Genomic DNA, 21,205 nt, shown 5'->3' with positions numbered 1-21,205 from the left:
GGGGCAAAAAACTTCTTCCTCAGACCAAGCTCGGTCTTGTGGATGAAAGTAGGTCAGCCCAGTTACCCGAGAAACCACTGGCAATGGAGGAGTTTGTAGTGTTGTTGTAACCACGTTGGGCCTAAAATACGAGAGAGACAAGGTGGATGAGGCAATGCCTTTTATTGGGACAACTTCTATTGGTGGAAAGGACAAGCTGAGCTTCGAAGCGCTCTATGAAGCTCGACAACTTGCCACTTCCATCAGCAGAAGTTGGACCTTCTCTCTTCCGTCTGTAAGAAAGGCACACGAGCATTTACGCCACCTGAGAAGCCAGCTTTCATATAAATGATAATTTTATTGTAAATAAACGATACATTGGCCTGGCTTTGCACTGCAAGCCCCCGGTCGGTATACATAATCAGATAAACTACTGATTCAAGGTCTTCTGCACAATCCAGGTTAAGACAGTAATATCTTCCTGCTACCCATAGGTCGCGTCAAACATGTGGTTACGGACTCCAGAATCCTCTAAACTGCTTCCCAGGCACGTCTCCCTCCCAGCTGGGAAATTCAAACCCAATTCAGGGTGATCAGCTCCTAATGTTGCCTGGGATAGTCACAGGAGCCTCTGGGAGTTGGTGCCCAAATCCCACGGGGCATTCAGCTCCCTTAGGCCTCTGAAAAAAAATCAGTTAATTCCCAATTTCAGGGACAGTGCCTGGGTGCTGGACACAGGTTTCAGTTCACATTCAGACACTTAATCCCCCCAGCAGCCACAGTGACTAAGCACCAATCACTGGGCACTTGTCCTACCTGCTGTACGGTGCTGGACAGCTGGCCCTTGCATACCAGGCAACAGTTCTACAGTGGGGATACACATTTCCTGAGGCATCCACAAGTTCTACAGGACCTGCTGGCACCTCAGAAATAATGTGCGTCACCAACGTAGACACCAACTCCCCTATGGATCAGTTTGTTTTGCTTATTAACAGCAAAATAAAGGGAACTGCTTTTGTGAGCTACAGCTTCACTGAATCCCTTTGGAATTTTTTTTTTTTTCCATGCACAGAAGCCAAATTGCTGCAATTTACAGTGACTGGGAGAGAAATCAGAGCTACTGGAGAGCAAGTGGATAACCTGGAATGCACAGAATCGTCACACCAAGACCAAAATGCCAATGTTTTGTTTCCTCACAAGCTCAATGGGAATTAAATCCCATCCACGCTTGGTTTGTTCCAATGCTAAGCTGATTACATGGAACGTGCAGGTGAGGCATTCAGCAATCTCCTTTCTAATGGGGATTTTGCAGCTATTTCACCTTAATGATTTGAGGTCTTAACTGTCCCAGGAGCAATGGTTTGCTACAGGGTTATCCTTCAGAGATTCTAATTCTCTTCATTACTGCAGGACCTTTCACTTGAGGATCCTAGAGCTCATAACAAGCACTGAGTCTCCCTCCCTTCCCGGGAGGAGCAGCTGAAGATGTAAAATGAGATTTGCAAGAGTCACAACTGCTTAGTTTTAGGCAGACAAACCCCTCCAGTGGGCTCTGTTGTCATTTACACAACTCTGGCAATGCCAAGAGGCCTTAAAAGAGTGGATACAAAATGCAATTCATGCCCATTCTAAGGCCCCTTTATGCTGACAGGGTTTAGCGTAAATGAAAGTCAGTCCTCAAGGTTGCTCCACTTGGGACAGATTGAAGATTTTCAGTTTGCATGAATGGGGGTGAGTGCCTGACAGGCCCGGTGAGGAACCAAAGGCGGCATTTTGGGTTGGCACTACTCGTTATAAACCATCAGCAAATTCTCTGCAAAACCAGCTGCTTTTTTTTTTCTTCTTCTCCTTTTTAAATTCATAAAGGTGTCAAATTTATTTCCCCCCGTAACAGTCGAGTCGATATATATAAAAATCACCAAATATGATCTTTTACGATATAAATAAAAGTATGAGGCATCAATGTTTACATGACGTAAAAAGAGCTAAAAAAGAGCGATATAAACTACATTCATAAAAGTGCTTCTCCAAACATACAAGTAATGCTTTGGCTTGTACTTGTGCCGAATGGGCGGCATTGGGTCAGGTACTGGAATACAAGAAGTCCGAGCTGGCTTACCGTGTTCTCAAAGACAGACGTCTTCTGTCACTGTACAATTGCAATTTACTCTTCCATTAATAAAAACTGGAATACAAGTGTATACGCAGAGTAGGCACATTTCAGCATAGGTGGGGAGTTCCAGAGCTCTGGATAGGATCAGAAGCTCTGGCAGGGTAAAGGACTTGGCACGTCAGTCCAGGATGCTATTTGCTCTTCTCCAGAACAGCGTTCCAGGGATATGTATGAGGTAAAAGCCACAACAGATCCTGAGGATTTAGTTGCTTTGAAACATTAAACAAGTTGCACCATTTCCTCAGCCCCCTATTCTATTCTCCCAAACAGTGATGTGCTGGGTAATGAGCAAAGACCACAGAAGCCGGCCTTGGTCAGTTCTGTGAGGACAAGCTGGGAAAAAAGAGAGGCCAAAGCAGCCAGGAATGCTGCATTGGTCTTCATGGCTGCTCTACACCTGCAAGTTAAATTCTGTAGCAGGAAAAGGCTCTGATCTTTGGTACATTTCAAAAGGTAAGAGCTGGCTGCGAGTGATAAAACCACAGGCTTGAATAACGCTGCCATTGGCTCAATGGAAGGACTACTCAGTCCTACTTCTATTGAGAACAAGTCCAATTTCCCATTGCCCTGCACCTTATGTGGTCATTTGCACCAGTGCAAAGCATGTGTGTAAAATGATCCCAAAGCAGAGTGGTAGTGTAATACCCTCACTTTACACAGGTGCAAGTGAGGACAATGCATAGGGCAGCTAAGAGTGAGGCTGTATGTTTATAAAAGGGACACCGGCTGGAAAACTTTGGCTCAAAATCCAGGGTTTTGTAAAGATCAACAGATGTGTTTCCATAGGAATTAAATAATTTCTGGAAAGATGCTTGCAACCCAAACACTGCATCCTTGTGTTAGTGGCTGAGAGCCTGAAAGTGATTACAATCACTAGCCTGCTTTCATTGCTTAAACATGTCTCAGTTGGGTCCAGGAAAGCCATTTTAGATGACATCTTTTCAGTTTTATTAACCCGAGGTGTTATTTACTCCTAGATGAGGAGACGGTTTAATAAAAACATGACTTAATCTGCCACAAGTGTGCCTTTAAATGAGGTCTTATTACCTTCAGACCTCTGGGTCACTAAGACCAGGACTAGTGTACCAACCAAAATGCAGCATTTGAGACTAGCAAGTCACCAGTGGCAGAGAGATCAGAAGCTTGGTACAATCCATGGCAAGATACAATTCAGCAGGGGTTCTAAACTTCATTGCACCGCGAGCCCCTTCTGACAACAAAAGTTACTACACGACCCCAGGAGGGGGAGGAGCTGAAGCTTGAGCCCAGCCAAGCCCTGACGCCCTGGGCAGGGTGGGGGCAGGTAGGGGAGCTGAAGCCCAAGGACTTCAGCCCTGGGCGGGGGCCCTGTAACCTGAGCCCCACCACCCAGGGCTGAAGCTGAAGCCTGAGCCATGCTGCCCAGGACTCTGGCTTGGGCCCAGGCCCCAGCAAGTAGGAAGCCACCCCTAGTGACCCCATTAAAACAGGGTCATGACCCACTTTGGGGTCCGACCCACAGTTTGAGAATCACTGCAATAGAGCAAACTGGTCTGTGTATGTTATGCCTCTCTCTCGGGGACCAATCCCATTTCTCCAGTCGATTTCAGACAGGCATAACAAATGCTCTTTACCTTTACCTCACTGACTGACACGTCTCAGTAACAAAAGCTTCTCTAACCGGTTTTTTTTGTTTTAAAAAAGATCATAGAAACCTGAAACGAATATTTCCACATATACTGAAACATGCAGGGGAAGATCACCTTTGGTTTCAGCCTAGAACGCCCAGTGAACTAGTGTCCAGCAAACTCCTCCCTATGCACGGAAGGGCAACCCATTTTCTTCATCTAGCTTTGCCAGTCTGGCCTAATGCAAGTATTTAACCTTTCCCTGAAGTAAGTTCTCTGGCAGCATTGAAATCATCTTTGGTTTAAGGGATTGGTATAAATAGTTTATCACTTGATAAGACAGGTGCAGCGGAAAGCCGTCCTGCGAACTCTCCCTTCCAGAAGAGGTTTGTTTGGAAGAAGAAGTCTTAGGGAGGTACAGTGAGGACATCCTGTCCTGACACTAGGATAACTTTGGCCTTGAAAGTCAAGTATGGACTCCCTAACCTCGCTGGGAGAGCCCTTTACCATAGCCCTATAAAGCATGTGTTCTGCTGGAACCTCCTTTCTAATTATCCTGACATTTGGATAGCAAAACAACTCCCTCTCCCACCCCGAACCCCAGGTTTCATTATAAAATAATACTATTCACATATTTTCTGAATCAATATTTTCTGAACACCTTCAGATGCTGAATACTTAAGAAGAAAAATATATAATTATATATAGAGCGCGTGCTCAATGACACATGGCTTTGCTGGATTCTTGTACTGTAGAAGTCTGGAAAGACCTAGCAGTCTGGAAAACAGAGCGATCCACACCGTAAAGCCCCCTGTGGAGAGCTGGTTTGGGTGGCTGCCCTATGTTTCTACTCTGAACATAGCTCCTCCAGTTCCCATTTCGGTCCAGATTTCTGTTGCCTACGTACATTCAACAAGAAGCTTCCTAGATCCCTCTGCTTGTGCCTGCAGAAGACATGCACCTCACAAGATAACAAGGACAAAATGCAGCTCTGTGTTGCACAGCCATTGGTAGAATGAGCATCAATCCAGCAAAACATACCAGGGCCAGACCCCAGGTTCCTCAGCATCACTTGCCCAGAGGACTAGGACAGCTGAGACAGCATTTTGAAGACGCAGCTCCACAACGGTCATTTGCATGGTTTCACCATACGGGGCACTGAAAGCCCAGAGTGAACTGCTGGCATGGGAGGTAATTCAGTACAGGAGCTGTGCAAAGTGATGTCTGAGCAGCTCTTCGGCTGAAGGTCTCTGCCGGGCTTCCACAAAGATTCGCTTAAGAAAGTCCCGGCAATGTTCCGATATGTGAGAAGGGAGCTGGGGGTTGGTTGGCTGGGTGGCAATTTTGAAAATGGCTGCCATGGCTTCATATTCTGCCCAGGGTGGTTTCTCGGTCAGCATCTCAACGACAGTGCAGCCGAGACTCCTGGAGAAGCAGACAGGAAAAAAATATGAGACAGAGATTCATACAATAATGCTTAGCATTTATGGAGGAATTCCTAGCAGCAGGTGGTCAGGTACAGCTCTGCCCTGAAAAGGGACTATAAAAATGGCCTCATACTCAGATCTATTCCCTGCATGGATTCCAAGCCAGATCTGCTGAGAACTGACGTCACTACTTTTTACTAGTGTGCTGAGAGTCGGCAGCTCTGGGAGAGGGCGCTGGGTTCCATTGTGGCTCACACAGCATCAACAATTTTTAAAGTTACAACTGTGCAGCCCTATGTCCTCAAACTCTGTCCTCAGTTAACACCTGTGCTACCCACTGAAGGCAACAGGTCCACACAGATGCCACTAACAGCATCATTTGACCTTCTGAACTCGTATCACAGGTGCTGGTGCAGAAGTAGGATAGCACCCAGCTGAACTCTCAGATCCCATGGGGAGGTTTGCAGAGCTGCAAGATAGAAAAGATCTCCTTGTACCTGTAAATTGAGTAAATCAGAGATGTGTAATCCCACCAGGCCATTTTGACAAAATCAAATTTCAGAGTAGAAAGACACTAAGAGCTTTGTTATCCTTGTGTGGAAGGAAAGCTCGTATTATCCCCCATTTTACAGAGAGCCAAATTCAGCAGTGATTTGAAGCATGTGTAGCTCCGGTGACTCGAATGGAAATGTGCTTGTGTATGGTGGCAGTGAATTTTGCTCAAGAAGAATTAAGTGACCTGCTCAAGGCCAAGAGGGAATCACTGACAAAGCTGAGCAGTTCCTGGCTTCCAGATCACACTTCCTGCTTGCTATTAAATAGGGAAAAAATCCCCATTCATCTTTAAAACAAAACTCTTCTGATCTACGCCACAAAGAATAAGATGTTTCAAAGGCAGATTCCCATCAATCACCAAAGCCGGGGAGGAAAGGAATTAAATCTGACGCAGACACAAGAACCAGTTTCTTAACAAGGTTTAAACCCAACAAAAAAAGTTAACACTGGTTTCCCCACAGTCTAAGACTTAGTAAGAGAGTACAGAAAATGCAAACCATGTGCGCTGATGTGCTGGGGTTTGCTCAAGATCAAGCAAGGATATTTTACTGTTTAAACTGATTTATACAGTTTAAGCAGATCCAGTTTCTTTAAGATATTCAGCAAACAACAGGAATGTTTTTCATGTCAAGTTTTTCCAGCAATAACAAATAACTCACATATTTTGCTATTTAAGAAAAAAAACTGGAGAGGCCTGCAGCAGTGGCTGAGCGCCAGGTGGCAGGATCGGTTACGTTTCTGTCTCTCCTCCATACACATCTACTCAGAGACTAACATGGAATTGGAAAAGTCTGACCCCAAAATAACCATCAGGATTGTAAAGCCTGGAGCTCAGCCAACAGCAGCGCCTCTCTGATGGGAATAGACCACTGTTAGTATCAAAAGGAAATTTACAACTGCATCAATCCCGGGGGGATGCACATGTGCTCCACTCTTTCCCAGAGATTCCTAGTTGGGAGAGACCACTGTATACTGGGAAAAATTTTTAGTTACAATTCTGTTAAGTAGTTGTTTGAAAAATAATGCAGTCCTCATTTAATTAAGGAGACATAAGCACTGCTTCTACTGGTAACTCTTATTAAAGCTGCACAACCTAACTATAGCCCTGGCCAGCCCACTGTCTCTAGAAACTAATACTTCAGGGATTTGGGGCTGTTAATTCCTCTATTGCGAGAGTACTGTTTCCTGACTTGTGCTAATCATAGTATGTATACAATTTCCATATGTCTGTCTGCCAATTCACCTCAGTCCTGACCTACAGCTCTCCTGCTATCCCAGTCTGAGGCATTCCCTCCCCACAGTTCTGTCAACGCACCAAAATCCTAACCTTTGTCTATAATGTGCTGTGCACGTTTATGGCGCTGAAGACAAACTGAAAACAGGATGCTACCCCAAGTGGCTTTCTGTCTAACCTAGATGTGACACAGTTAAGGGATATAGGAAGGATGGAAGTACAATAAGAGAGAGTCTTGAACACAGACACCTTGATAGACAATGTAATAGTTAGAGGGACCACAGCCTTGCCGAATGGATTTTTGAAGATAAAATTGCACGATACGGTCCGCAGCAGCCCCGGGTCTCATGCTGTGATCAACTAGCCCAAATTGTGTCAAACTCATTTTCATTTTCGATTCGGCTAAATTTGAATCCAAATCTACAGAGGCAGGGCTGATTCATTAACTGACCACATCACCTAGGACTCAAGAAAAGCTGTGACTCTCTCTGTGGAATATAAATAAAACTCTGAGCAATTCCTCACCATACATCCGCTTTCCTTCCATAACCCTCTCCGCTGATCACCTCTGGACTCATCCAGTATGGCGTGCCGGTGACAGAGCGGATACCTGTTCCAGACATACAGATGGTCTGCAGCCGTTTGCTGGCCCCGAAGTCCCCAAGCTTCACATTCCCAGCAGAGTCACGGAGAATATTGGCTCCTGGAGGAAAAAGAATTCAGGCAACTGTTGTACAATCCTGCTCTCGGATTTGCAACCTGTAGAGTTTACATCTGATCCAGATGTGCCTGGGTCCATGATAGGCTATTTCCCAGTTAAGCCTCTGGTGACCTGCTATGCCACCATCTTTGTTCTCCAGGCTGCAATCAAGCCATTTGTCAACAACTGCCACTTTAGGGGAAAACACAAGGAAGTGAAGGGGGAAGTGCTGAGTCAGTGTTCTCATTGTTGCAGTGTCTGCAAACAGGTCTGGCAACCTATAAAGGGCCCCTCTGGTCAATGGCTGAGACAGTACCTAGCTCTGCTAAGAGGGGTCTCGTCTGAGGGCAGGTTTGGTGTATATTCTGCTTGCCAGAAAGCAAAGATTAGCAGATGGAACTAATTAGATGACTTTGAACTCCTGCAATGAACAAGTTAGCCCATGTTATCTGTTTGGAAGTCCTGTTTACCCTGGCCAAAGGGAACTGGCAGATGGTGGCTTGCTATATAGATGTATGCTAGAGCCTAAGAAGGGCCTTTTTCACTTCCTTCAGGCTCGCAATGGGATCTGGAGCCCCTCACTATTGCTGACTGATAAACCTTACGTACTTAGTTTTGCAGGGCCCTGTGCAGGTATTATAGGGGTCCATCCAGTTCCCTGGAGGCAAGTGTGTAAATCTGGCATTGAGGATGGGGATGTACCAATGAGTAATCTGCCAGGGAGCACAATGCTCATGTGACTAGCTTTAAGGTGAATGTACAAGACCCAGCAGGAAGGTGGTGTTTTAGCACCAACGACTTCCTCATCTTTATCAGCCTGGTAATGATGTGATGAGGACCTACAGGCCTGTATAGGATACTCCACCTTCACCAGAATGCTCCCCCCGGCCCTCCACTGGATAACAGAAAATTGTGCTGACAACTATTGTTAACCCTTAGGAGACTGGCTGGCTCCTAAGAGGATAATACTAGGAACTGGCAGTTTAAGGATTTTGTGGGTCACACAGGACATTAGTGCAGGAGGCCAGAGAAGATTTTTGCAAGGAGGCGGTAAGAAAGGTTGGGACAGCAGCCTGAAGGAAACCCTGCTGTCAGAAGCTGTTTCTGGATCTGGACATGGTGTTCTTAAGGCATCCTGCCTGTCCACCAATGAGGAGGTAGCAGTTTGGCTAGGCACAGGCTAATCTAGGAGGGAACCAAAAAAGAAGCAAAGTATTGACTGCAGGTGGGAAGCGAGGGAATCAGCCAGGAACAAAACCTCGCTTTGTTGGGATGTGGGAGAAAGGGCTCAATTGCAGATGAGGGATTTTAAAGATTACAGCTCCCCATAAAACCATCCTTATTAGAACCCCCAAATGGCAGCTCCTCCAGGAGCTGCCAAGTGGAGAACAGCGCTGACACGTTGCACTCTACATGATTGTATGAAAAGATGCTAATGAGTGTGAATATAATGTAACTGGAATATGCTTCATGCAAAAGGTCTCTTGAAAGGTATCATTACAAAGTTTATAATTTACTGAGTGTGGTCATCCTATTTGTATAAATGTACCACTCTTGTATCTGAAAATAGAAATATGAAATATAACTCTGAGGTCCTATTGTAATTATGCAAAGTGTGGGCCATTAATGGTGGTTTAGAATCTAGATGGCTCCCATCAACTAGGACAATTGACTGTAAATGGGTCTGTTTACTTGTAAGTCTTCCTGTATACATGCGTGCTGGCAAGTGGGTAATGAAGTGACATGTGACTATGTCACCTGAACTGGAATCCATCTTTAACCTGGTGCTTTTCTATTTAGAAGGAGGGGTGGGAACCCAGAGAGGGACAAAGGATTCCTGCCTTGTGCAAAAGATATATAAAAGGGGTGGAACAGAACAAAGGGGGCTGCAGATATGAGGAATCCCCAGCTACCACCTGAGCTGAAACAAGGACTGTACCAGGGGGAAGGATTAGGCCCAGACTAGGAAGGCGTCCAGCCTGTGAAAAAGTTTATTGAAACATTTCTGAGGGTAATATTTTATCTGTATTCAGCTTCTTACTGTATTATGCTTAGACATGCGTCTTTTATTTTACTGGGTAATTTACTTTGTTCTCTCTGTTACTTGGAACCACTTAAATCCTACTTTTTGTATTTAATAAAATCACTTTTTAATTATTAATTAACCTAGCGTATGTATTAATACCAGGGGGGAGAGGAGGGCAAACAGCTGTGCATCTCTCTCTATCAGTGTTATAGAGGGTGAACAATTTACGAGTTTACCCTGTATAAGCTTTATACAGGGTAAATCGGATTTATTTGGGGTTTGGACCCCATTGGGAGCTGGGTATCTGAGTGCAGGAGACAGGAGCACTTCTTAAGCTGTTTTCAGTTAAGCCTGCAGCTTGTGGGGGGACATGGTTCAGACTGGGATCTACGTTTGCGGCAGGCAAGTGTGTCTGCCTCAAACCAGACAAGGGACTGATGTCCCAAGCTGGCAGGGAAAACAGGCTCAGAAGTAGTGTAGGCACATCAGGTGGCATTTCCAAGTGGGTTTCTGTGACCCAACCCGACACAAGTGCATACAACTCTCCTCTTTCTATAGGCTACTGATAAAGGCCCTTAAACATGTACCGCTGACCGGTCTGGGCCCTGAGAAGGCCATCATAAAGGAGACGTTACACTCTTGGAAGCCTCCAGCTTGAGCCGTCAGTGTGTTTAGTTTTTAACAAACCCCAAACATGACATGCAGTCTCCTAGATAAACGCTCAGCCCCCATCTTCACAGATTCCTGTGTTGGTGTATACATGCCCGAGATCGGCCTGATGCTCTCACCCTTTATGTCCCTGTGCACGATCATGTTGCTGTGAAGGTAGGAGACGCCCTCAAGAATCTGGCGGGTGTACTTCCGGGTCACGTTTTCCGTCAGTGCACCATAGGCCTTCAACTGGTCTTTCACTGAACCCTATACCAAAAAGCAAATGGAAAAGATTCGCTCAGAAATGACAAGCCACAGGATTCGCAGAATTCATTCATTACCCAAGAGTTTGTGCTCACAGCATGGTTAGCTATTCTGAACTGCAAACTAGCTGAAAAATAATTTTTTCTACCAAAAAGATCTAATCTCTTCAGCTCCTTGTCCTCTGGGGTAGAGGGATCAGACTGTCTTGACTTCTCCTTGGCGGCTGTCACAAATACTTATCCCGGAGTAGGATGGAATATAAAAATACTCTAATCCCTTCAAGGGGACCCGATATCTGGTGTCTGCTTGGATATTGCACAGATCAATGCAGGACTACCGGCTAACAAAACATTTTTTTGCCAACAGGATATGAAAAAAAAGCAACAACTAAGAACAGGAACTACACTAACAACTATGGAACAGGAGAGACTCCAGCAGGACACAGATTCCATCTCGCTGCCCCAGGCAGTGATAAGTAGGGATCTGTGTCAGTCACAAAGCTCGCAGAAGTCATGGCTCCAGGGTCAGCTGCTTAGGTGGCCTTCGGGACAGTCACACCGGCCACTGCTGGAGTGGCTCTGCAGCCAGCCGCACCAGCCGCTGCTGGAGTGGCCCCAGGGACCACCCGAGCAGCAGCCCCAGGGGTCGGCAGAGCAACCACTGCTTGGCCACCCCCAGCAGTGGACCTTGGGCAGCCCCCAGCAGCTGGTACCTCTGGCACTGACCCCCTGCCACCAGCAGCCCTCTGGTCCCCTCCCTTCTCTTCCCCCCCGAGCAGTGGCTTCCCCTTCTTCCCCCCCACCAAGTTTTAGTCAGGGGTATTTTTAGTAGAAAGTCATGGACAGGTCACAGGCCCATGATTTTTTGTTTATTGCTCGTGACCTGTCCATGATTTTTTACTAAAAATGCCATGACTAAATTGTAGCCTTAGTGATAAGGAACTGAGTGGAGGCTGGGGTCACTCGGGAGAGGAAGTATGAACATGCAGAGCACATGCATGATCCCATCAGCCAATGCTGGTTAAGAGATTCCAATCTCCTGTGCATGGGGTGCATGCTCACCAAGAACGGGATCCACCTGTACAGAGACTTGAACACTTGAGAACTCCAGTTTCTCAAAACACTATCTCACAGATAAAGATCAAGGCAGATAAAACTGGGCCACCCAAGTTTCGACAGTCTCTGATCTGATAACGTCCCAGATCCTCCAAAACAGCCTCCTTTAACCACCACATAATGTGCCTGTTTCTGACGTTAGTAGCTAGAAGCTATTGTTTCAACACTGAAACTACAGGGGCCATTCCATGCCCCAGCATGTCTTCCAACCAGTGAACTTATTTGTATTCTGGAGGCACTCACAACATGGTATGTGCTGTCCAAACACACAGGAAGACACAATCTCTGCCCTGATGAGCTTCCAATCAGATGCAGAGTGGGAGGGCAGGGAAAGATTTAAAAATACACTATCACATATTTTTATTGTATAATAAATCCTCAGTTTGCCCCAACTGTTTGTTTATTGATTGTCTAATTTCTTGAGGGCTTTGTAGGAAGAGACATTTAAAGGAAGAGAGAAGCGTGGTTTTAGAGAGGAGTTCAGGGAGACTGTTCCATGCACAGAATATAGGAAGAAGGTGTGGGAGAAATGGACAAGTGGGTGGTTGAGACTGGGATACTTCCATAAGAAAAATGAAGAGAAGTAGGGAGGGGCAGAGGCGTGACAGGCCATCAAGGTTGAACTTAAAATGTTCAGAAGGAGGAACAAGTTGAGAAGGTTTGAAGCATGGGGTGACCCGGTCAGGGTAACAGGCAAGGACAACAATTCTAGAGGATGTTTGCTCTCTTACCCCAGGCATATACTCCATGAAAATGGTCAAGGTCTTCTCTGCTCGGTCCCGGAGGCAGCCATAATACTGAACAATGCGGTCATGCTGGAGATTCTTTAGCAGCTGGATCTCACACTCCAGAGCGCTCACTTCCTACAGATGTTGAGAGAGCAGGTTAGGTACAGTGCCTAAGGACCACCACATTTCAACTACCCTTGCCCATGACACTTCCACAATGCTACTAATCTGACCCCTGGTGTCTGTGGGCTCAGTGTAAATCTATCCTCTGGATGGCATTAGCTAAGGCAGACCCTGGAAAAAGCTAATGTTCTAGTGACTACCAGGTTAATGTTTATTGTGTAAAGAGTTTGTATGTATGATTGCAGGTGCTTCACATGTAATAAGGTCTAGCAGACCGGCAGTGCTGTCCAGTGGGCTGAGTACCAGGAACTCCTGGCTTCTAGTCTTGACTACCAATGTCTTACTGCATGGCTTTGGTCAAGTCATTCAAAAAATAAATTATTTTGCCAGCTGTAACATGGGAATAGTCCCTTCCTCCCAGACTGGAGGGTTGTGAGGTTGTTTGTTTATTTTTTAAAACAGTAACTGAATATAAAGCCCTGCAGATGTGCTAGGAGTGAGTGTATAGTATCCTCAGCCCGTTAGATACCAAGGTATTTCTTAGACGCCCTTAACCTAAGAATTTCAATCACTGGTTTCCTGCCCAGATTTATGCTAGTGAGTTTTACTCAAATTCAAGCTTAGGAAGGGATGCTGATCTTGTAGGATCTAAAGCACACACACACATGAAGATTCTCTCCTTTATCCTCGTCACAGATGCCACAGGGTTTTATAGTACAATGGCAGAAGGGCTATCCAATAATTTCCAGATGAATCAGAGATCCTGACTGCACAGGAAGCACATCAGATTCTCCCAGCGAATGAACAGGCTGACCATTAAAGGTATCAGAGCACAACTGGTTTGTAGAAGAGCAGCATGGTTCCCCCCAAGCATTCCCACTGATTCAGTCCTTCACACCCTGCAACAGTCTCCTCTGCCATAGGCCAGATTCCTCTCTCTTATTTGTGGAGAGGCTGCATCTTTTCAAGAGGGAGGAACTAGCCACTACACAGATAATGAAACAAGGTTTGGGGTGTCAGCACCTCCAAAACACATTCCAGCCTGTTCTCCCTTGGCCCAGCATCATTGTCTGATTTACAGCAGAGATATGGTGTAAATGAGGGCCCACTGTGGTCAGGGCCTCACTTAAATTGGAATCATAATCCCCACTGCTCAGTTAGAACCATTAAAGCTTCATGGATCAATTCTCCCGCCTCACAGTGAACTCACTAGATGCTGGGAAGCTGGCATGTTAAACTGGCAAGGAGGCCCGAGGGCAATGCACACGACAGTCACCGTGCAGGCATCAGCAAGTTACTCCAGTACTCTTGCAGGCCACGCACCCATTTCAACTGGAATGCCAGTTAAAACTGGAAAGAGCCAAGTTCTCAGCCTGGATGTACAGGCTTCCTTTTGGCCAAGAAGTTAGATATACAAGTTCAGTTTGTTTAGAGAATAATAAATCCTTAGAAACTTCCTGTAACGGGTCAACACGAGATTTACCATTTTTTACCCTTAAGGGGGCTTTGCAAGCACAAAATTGTATGTCAACCCCCCCAATGTCTCAGTGTTAGTTTTTCTCATGCACTTTTGTCTAACAAGGCCAATGGTAGCCTCAGCACCCACAAGGAACTTGGCAACAAGCCAGTAGGGGGATGAAGGAAATAGAGTTCAGTTTCAAGCTTAAGCTATTCTCAATGCTAACAGAAGAGTGATTTTTAAATGACTCCTTGCAGCCTGAAGCCCTAGCACAGGCGGCGGAAGATGTTAGCTTCCAGAGAGACAGGCACAGGCACATTACAAAATCTCAGTCTGCATGCTTAGGTTTGGCAGCCTTGAGGAGTTCTTTCAAATACCTTGCTTGTTTCAGGACTGTCTGGGTCAAACTGGACCTGTTTAGCTGCAAGCTCTCTGCCAGTGTCCACGTCGTAGCACAAGTACACACGACCAAAGGCACCCTGTCCCAGAAGTTTCCCTCGTCGCCAGTTTATTGGGGCACTTGGAGCTGCAAACACAATAATAATTTGCCCAGTTACAGTGCTAGTTGAGGATCACAAGGTTCTGTACAAACATCAGTCCCTATTACGAAGTGATTTCAATATCCATTTTACAGCTGGGAAGTGACTCTTCCGAGGTCGGAGGGTCAGTGGCAGAACCCTGACAAATTCAGGGCTCCAACATGCACTCCTAGACCCCTGCTCTAATCACTGAATCACACTCATGCTAAAATGAACACATGGAACACAACATAATGAAATGCCGTTGTGAAGTTCCACTTGGAGCATATGTCCCAAGTTGTTTCACTGAACTTAGTGATGCTTCACTCCACCATCAGGGGTTCCTCTGAGATAAATCCATTGGAATGCAGCCATCATCTCTGGCCAGGTAAGTGGTCTATTGCTTTGGAATGCAGTATTTCCTCCCCCTCAGCATCCACTCAGGAGAAGTTGCTATTACCTCAGGGGGAGGGAGGCGAATATTAAACCCCTAATCTTGCCACAGTTGCTCCCTGCAGGGAATAAAAAGGAGATGGGTGTCCTGCTAAGGGCTAGTTTACACTGGCAGTGCTTTAACATGGCTTGTGTAGTCATGGCAGAAAACTGGGAGAGAGCTCTCCCAGCACTCTACAAGGGGCACAGCTCCCAGCGCTGGTGCACTGTCTACACTAACGCTTTACAACGCTGCAACTTGCTGCACTCAGGGGGGTGTTTTTTCACACCCGAGTGAGAAAGTTGCAGCGTTGTGAAGTGCCAGTGTAGACAAGCCCCAAGATCAGTTCTTTCCTGCTGGAAATGACAATAAGAATTAGATGTTTTGACTCCATTTCCAGGGGTCTTATCACAATTCTGGCTAGAGGAGTGTTTTGAGGGGACAAAACCTTTGTTCTGTATAAATAGGGAAACTCTGGTGTCAGATTCTAATAACGGAGCTCAGTTTTCCACTGAACTATATATTTTGCAGTCATTTACACCAGCACAGAGAGAAACGGGAGTAACACCAAATCAGGGAAGTAGTGTTTTACCCCCACTTTGCCTCTAATTATGAAGAAAAGTTTGTAAACAAAGCTTTTTCATTATAAAAAACAAGCAGCAAGCAGCCAATTTGAGGATGCAAAGAGGCATAAAGAATTGACTTTGCTATTGGGAGTCAATGTTTTAAAGAGGTGAATTTGATCTAATTAATTTGCTTTAAACAGTTAACCCCCTACATTTGTCACCAAGCTTAACTTTCAAAGTTACTGCACAAGATCTTTGATGCTCTCCACATTCTAACACTTTGTCCTTTCATACCTATTTTTATGAGGAAATAGCTTGGATATTTTTATTCTTTACAAACTGAAACATTCCCAAACAAGTCCAGGGTTTCATTAACACGGAAATACATCTTACTACCAGGAATCGCAAAAACAAAAATAATTCTTAATTAGTAACATACTTTAGTCTGCAAGCCTCATTCTACACAAGATAAACAGTACCAATAAAATAAACAGCTCTTTAAGAACTGCTTAAAAACCCTGGACATTAGCTGGATTCAGCTGATTTCAGATTTTACCTTGTAGCAGAATTGCCAATGCTTTTTAATAGAAAAGCCAATTCTTTCAGCGTGAGCTTGCAGCAAACAGACCACTGCTGGTATGGCTCACGGAGAGGGACACGGTGCTGGGTATTTTAGGGACTGCTGTCAAAGTATTTTTAAATCCACATGTTCTTATTTAGTGACACTAGAGCTATTTCAGGCATCACCAGTTACTGGAATTTCTCTTACACAGTCAGATCATAATGTACCAAAATGAGAATTGCTGAACAGTGTGACCAGGACACTGACTGGGAAGCAGAAAACAAGCCTGATATTCTAAGTCTGGAAATGCTTTCCTAGCTGGACTCTCACTGGCTTCTCCCACCACAGGGGGGAGCTAAAGCCTATCCAGCAGAAGGAGCACCAAGCTCGGAGACAATTCGCTTCTAAGCATCAGGACCCATCTACCAGAGGAACCAGAGTAGATGGCCATGTTCAAATGCAACCCTGAGGCTGCATGGCTTTGGAGCAGTTTGTCCTAGTGAAGCTCTTGGACAGATGGACACCAGCTCCAGGTTCATCCATGCTGCCGTCCCTCAGCACCTATTGTCCCAGATTGGCTGCTTTGGCACCTGACACTTACATTTGGTTGGGATGTTCCTTTCCTGCACAGTAAGGGCATTCTCACTGTCAGCACTCCGCAGGCGCCCACGGGGGTCCAGGTATTGCAATGCCAGGCCCAAGTTCTCCCCATTGGTGCTCAAGGAGCGGCTTGAGGGCACTAGCGTGAATAGGTTCCCTTGGTGCCGCCGTATCCGGGGGAACGTCCTCCGGCCTGAAGATATTAACAACGGGGAAGAGGAAGAGAAAGTTAAGCGTTGCCAAATAGCCTAGGCACAAACAGGAAAGCATGGCCAGAGCCTGAGTCCTGGGGGAAAGGGAAACCAGACATGTGAAATCCACCACCGTGCAGGTCACACACTGAAACATGCACATTCAGAGTATGCTACTTGAGCGCAGGACAACTTACCCTCGATCATAACCAAGAGAGACGGGAGGGGGAGTCACTTTACCGCCCTCATTCTGAGGCATACCTCCTCTGCAGCCTCACCAAGCTCCAAACAGGAACTTGCTCTTAAATTAAAGCAAAGTTTGAGGAGCCTTAGTGGGCAAGCTCCGAGGCATGCTAATGGCCACACAGGCTGCAGTAAGAGGACTGAGAGACTGGCTTGCCAGATAACACCCCAGGCTTACAAACATAACAGCACAAGGGGTAAATAAGTGCAAATAAGTGGTGGTCACATTAACACCACCCTATACCGAAAACCTACCGACCGCTATGCCTACCTTCATGCCTCCAGCTTCCATCCCGGGCACACCACAAGATCCATTGTCTACAGCCAAGCACTGAGGTACAACCGTATCTGCTCTAACCCCGCAGACAGAGACCAACACCTAGAAAATCTCCACCAAGCATTCTCAAGACTACAGTACCCACACGAGGAAATAAGGAAACAGATCAACAGAGCCAGATGTGTACCCAGAAGCCTCCTACTGCAAGACAAACCCAAGAAAGAAACCAACAGGACTCTACTGGCCATCACATACAGTCCCCAGCTCAAACCCCTCCAATGCATCATCAGGGATCTACAACCCATCCTGGACAATGATCCCACACTTTCACAGGCCTTGGGTGGCAGGCCAGTCCTCGCCCACAGACAACCTGCCAACCTGAAGCATATTCTCACCAGCAACTGCACACCGCACCATAGCACCTCTAGCTCAGGAACCAACCCATGCAACAAACCTCGATGCCAACTCTGCCCACATATCTACACCAGCAACACCATCACAGGACCTAACCAGATCAGCCACACCATCACTGGTTCATTCACCTGCACGTCCACCAATGTAATATATGACATCATATGCCAGCAATGCCCCTCTGCTATGTACATCGGCCAAACTGGACAGTCTCTAAGGAAAAGGATAAATGGACACAAATCAGACATTAGGAATGGCAATATACAAAAACCTGTAGGAGAACACTTCAACCTCCCTGGCCACACAACACCTTAAAATCTGCTAGCCATCCTACAGCAAAAAAACTTTAGGACCAGACTTCAAAGAGAAACTGCTGAGCTCCAGTTCATCTGCAAATTTAACATCATCAGCTCAGGACTAAACAAAGACTGTGAATGGCTTGCCAATTACAGAACCAGTTTCTCCTCCCTTGGTTTTCACACCTCAGCTGCTGGAACAGGGCCTCATCCTCCCTGATTGATCTAACCTCGTTATCTCTAGCTTGCTTCTTGCTTGCTTATATACACACCTGCCCCTGGAAATTTCCACTGCTTGCATCCAAAGAAGTGGGTATTCACCCACGAAAGCTCATGCTGCAAAACGTCTGTTAGTCTATAAGGTGCCACAGGATTCTTTGCTGCTAGCACAAGGGGTAGTTAACTAGGGTACGCAGGCTAAGACTAACTTAATCTCTACAATTACCCAAGCAGCCAGCAGGTCATCTAACAGACTTATTTCTTTAAATCCATCAGTGTCTTACTAAAAGGAAGCTTTAAAGATTCTTTAAAGTGAGCCGGATGAGGTATAGCTGGTGCCAAAGAGCCACGCAGGATAAAAATAGCAGAGGGGACCCCCAAGGAAGAAGCCTCTTTATGTTACGGTCTCCAGCCTGTGGCCGAGGTGCTTATTCATCATCCCAGGGAAGGCACTGTTCAGCAGGGATGCCCTCAGAGAGGGAGGGCAGAGAGGGAGCAAAGGATGGCAAGCCTGCATCAGTAGGGAAACCTGGTATCACACATGGCAGCATGCATCTTGAGCTACCACCACCATGCATGGCACCAGTTGCGTACACAAGAAAGCTGTGTGTGGTGAGGCTCTCCAAATAGAGAAGTTACATTTGTGCCCTAGTTGTTAAGTTTCCCACAGCCACCCAAACGTGCTGGCTCACCTCTGGAGCTGCTGCCTCCTTCCCCTCCAATTTCAACCCAAGAGGTGAAGGGCTGCAACATACTCACCGTCACTGTAATCTTTGTGTTGCATGGAGACATGGTAGCGCCGAGGGTACGTCCCTCCTTTCCCTGCTTTGTCATAGATTTGATTCTCACGATCTGGTAACAGGTAAGAAGGAGCAGAGAGTGAGACTCCTTATGCAATGTAAACAAGTTCTAATGGCAGCACGTTCCGCTTTCAGCAGGCTTCATAGGAAAAGGCAGTAAATTCATAGCTTTTCATTGAAAATTTCTCTAGATGTATCCAGCAAACAAGGAGGGATAATCACCAAAACACAGAAAATGTAAGGAGAGAGACTAATATCTGCACATAACAAATTAGCTACACTAAAGTCAGAACCTGTATTGATACCTATAACGGATGCTTGTTATACGAGGTGCTGATATACCTGAGAATTCCTGTCTGTTGTCGGGGTAGCTTTGCGCTCTGGACATCCGTGATTTCCGAAAAGAAGGGCTATTTAAAAAAGATCACAAGCCATTTCAGACAGATATTTACAGCAGTGGACACTGCAAGTTAATTCAGCTCCAGATGGATAAGTGCAGGTCTCAAAACCTCTGCCCCAGAAGCAACAGAAAGCCAAGATGCTACACAGCAATACGACTGATGCTGCAGTAATTTATTTCCTGCTTTTATGCTATGAAAGTTACAAGTTAAAACCCGGCTAAACCCGTTAGCTAGGTTCAATCTCCCCTGCCATCACCCCTGCTGGTCCAGCTTGTGCGCCTAGACTGTTTGCTCTCTGGGACAGAAAGTCTGTTACTGGTTTGACGGTTTCCCTTACTATACAGGTCAACATACACTTCTCTCTCTATGAGACCAAAAGCAGCCACCGTGCCACAATACAAACGTGGTTAACAGCATCTTTTGAGTCTCTCTCTCCTGCTCCTCCCCAACACATGGCATTCTGTGACCATGCTGAAGAATAGTCCCTTCGTTGGCAGCAGTGGCGGAAACCTTTGTCAAGGTCTCCCAAGAGGTTAAGGTGGGTGGTTTCACAAATCTAGTCTTGGCTGCAAAACCAGGCTTCTCACATCCATTTCTCCTAAATTGGTTTAGAAGGAGTGAGGCTGACCCACCTTTCAGATTCCCTAATAAATTTCTTTCTTAGCCTTCCTAGATCCTGGCCAACCCCCGCAGGGAGCAGCCAAGCCCCCTATTGCCAGCAAGGCAGAATTTAGCAACATGCAGAGAGGGGAAGGAAGCTGAACTCCTCCAGGAGGAGGGAGAGAAATCCCCCATTTCCCTTTGGAATAAATGCTACATCGTTTTATAAACCACACAGATCTAGTGTAATGATATGTCCCGTAACATCACAATTTGTGGGTTTTTTTTTAAAGTAGTGTCTTGTCAAATTTCAGTACCCTGTAGCCAGATGTTCTCCAACAGTCTAACCCCACAATCTGCATACTGTATTTTAAACAAACAAGGTATTTAAGCCTCATTTGATTCGTTTATTTTATTTTCTGGCAAAACCATAATCTTAAAATGCAGTTAATTCTCTCTAGAAGTATATTGGGAAATTATGTAGGACTACGATCCTATTGTCTCTGAGTAAAATAATTTAAAGTGCAAAATAAACTGACCTTTACACAACCTCATCACAATTTGATCACATAAGACCTCTTATCAGTCGGTCTGTACCTGTCTGCTGATCTGTCCAAGGACTGACAGCTTCCTGATATGGAATTTTCAGCACTGCTTAGAGGGTCCAACATCTGTAAAACAGGTAATAAAACTGCAATAGTAAGCTGAGTTGATGTTACCACATAAGATGCTGCAGAGAAGGATGCAGTGGTCACCACTGCCAGAGTGAGGCCTTGGCTACACTGGAGAGTTGCAGCGCTGGTAGTGGCTTTACAGCGCTGCAACTTACTCCCCATCCACACTGGCAAGGCACATACAGCGCTGGCTGTACTCCACCTCGGCCTGGGGAATAACGACCGCAGCGCTGGTGCTGCAGCGCTGGAGTGCCAGTGTAAACAGTGATTAATCTTACTACGCTGTGACTGACCTCCGGAATTTTCCCATAATGCTTTTAACTAAAGAACTCTCTTTGTTTTGTTATGATGCCGCTCTCTGTTTTGTTGTGAA

General features: G+C 45.9%; 1 protein-coding gene across 3 annotated transcripts in view; it reads right to left on the bottom strand.

Moving 5' to 3' along the window:
- Positions 1 to 317: 317 nt before the first annotated feature.
- Positions 318 to 21,205, bottom strand: part of MAP3K3 (mitogen-activated protein kinase kinase kinase 3) — a 52,797-nt gene continuing 31,909 nt past the window's right edge. For all 3 annotated transcript variants that reach the window (XM_039516745.1, XM_039516744.1, XM_039516746.1), the window contains 9 exons: positions 20,756 to 20,829; positions 19,500 to 19,567; positions 19,117 to 19,209; positions 16,722 to 16,913; positions 14,419 to 14,567; positions 12,463 to 12,594; positions 10,490 to 10,619; positions 7,501 to 7,678; positions 318 to 5,184 (listed from right to left, as the gene is read on the bottom strand). In XM_039516745.1, coding sequence (XP_039372679.1) covers positions 4,956 to 5,184; positions 7,501 to 7,678; positions 10,490 to 10,619; positions 12,463 to 12,594; positions 14,419 to 14,567; positions 16,722 to 16,913; positions 19,117 to 19,209; positions 19,500 to 19,567; positions 20,756 to 20,829 — 1,245 coding nt within the window. In that variant the 3' untranslated portion in view covers positions 318 to 4,955. The remainder of the gene's footprint in view (positions 5,185 to 7,500; positions 7,679 to 10,489; positions 10,620 to 12,462; positions 12,595 to 14,418; positions 14,568 to 16,721; positions 16,914 to 19,116; positions 19,210 to 19,499; positions 19,568 to 20,755; positions 20,830 to 21,205) is intronic.

Source organism: Mauremys reevesii, linkage group 27 (assembly GCF_016161935.1).
Source record: "Mauremys reevesii isolate NIE-2019 linkage group 27, ASM1616193v1, whole genome shotgun sequence".
Lineage (NCBI taxonomy): Eukaryota > Metazoa > Chordata > Testudines > Geoemydidae > Mauremys > Mauremys reevesii.
The sequence above is the reverse complement of the archived record's forward strand: the minus strand, read 5'-3'. Positions and strand labels throughout refer to the sequence as shown.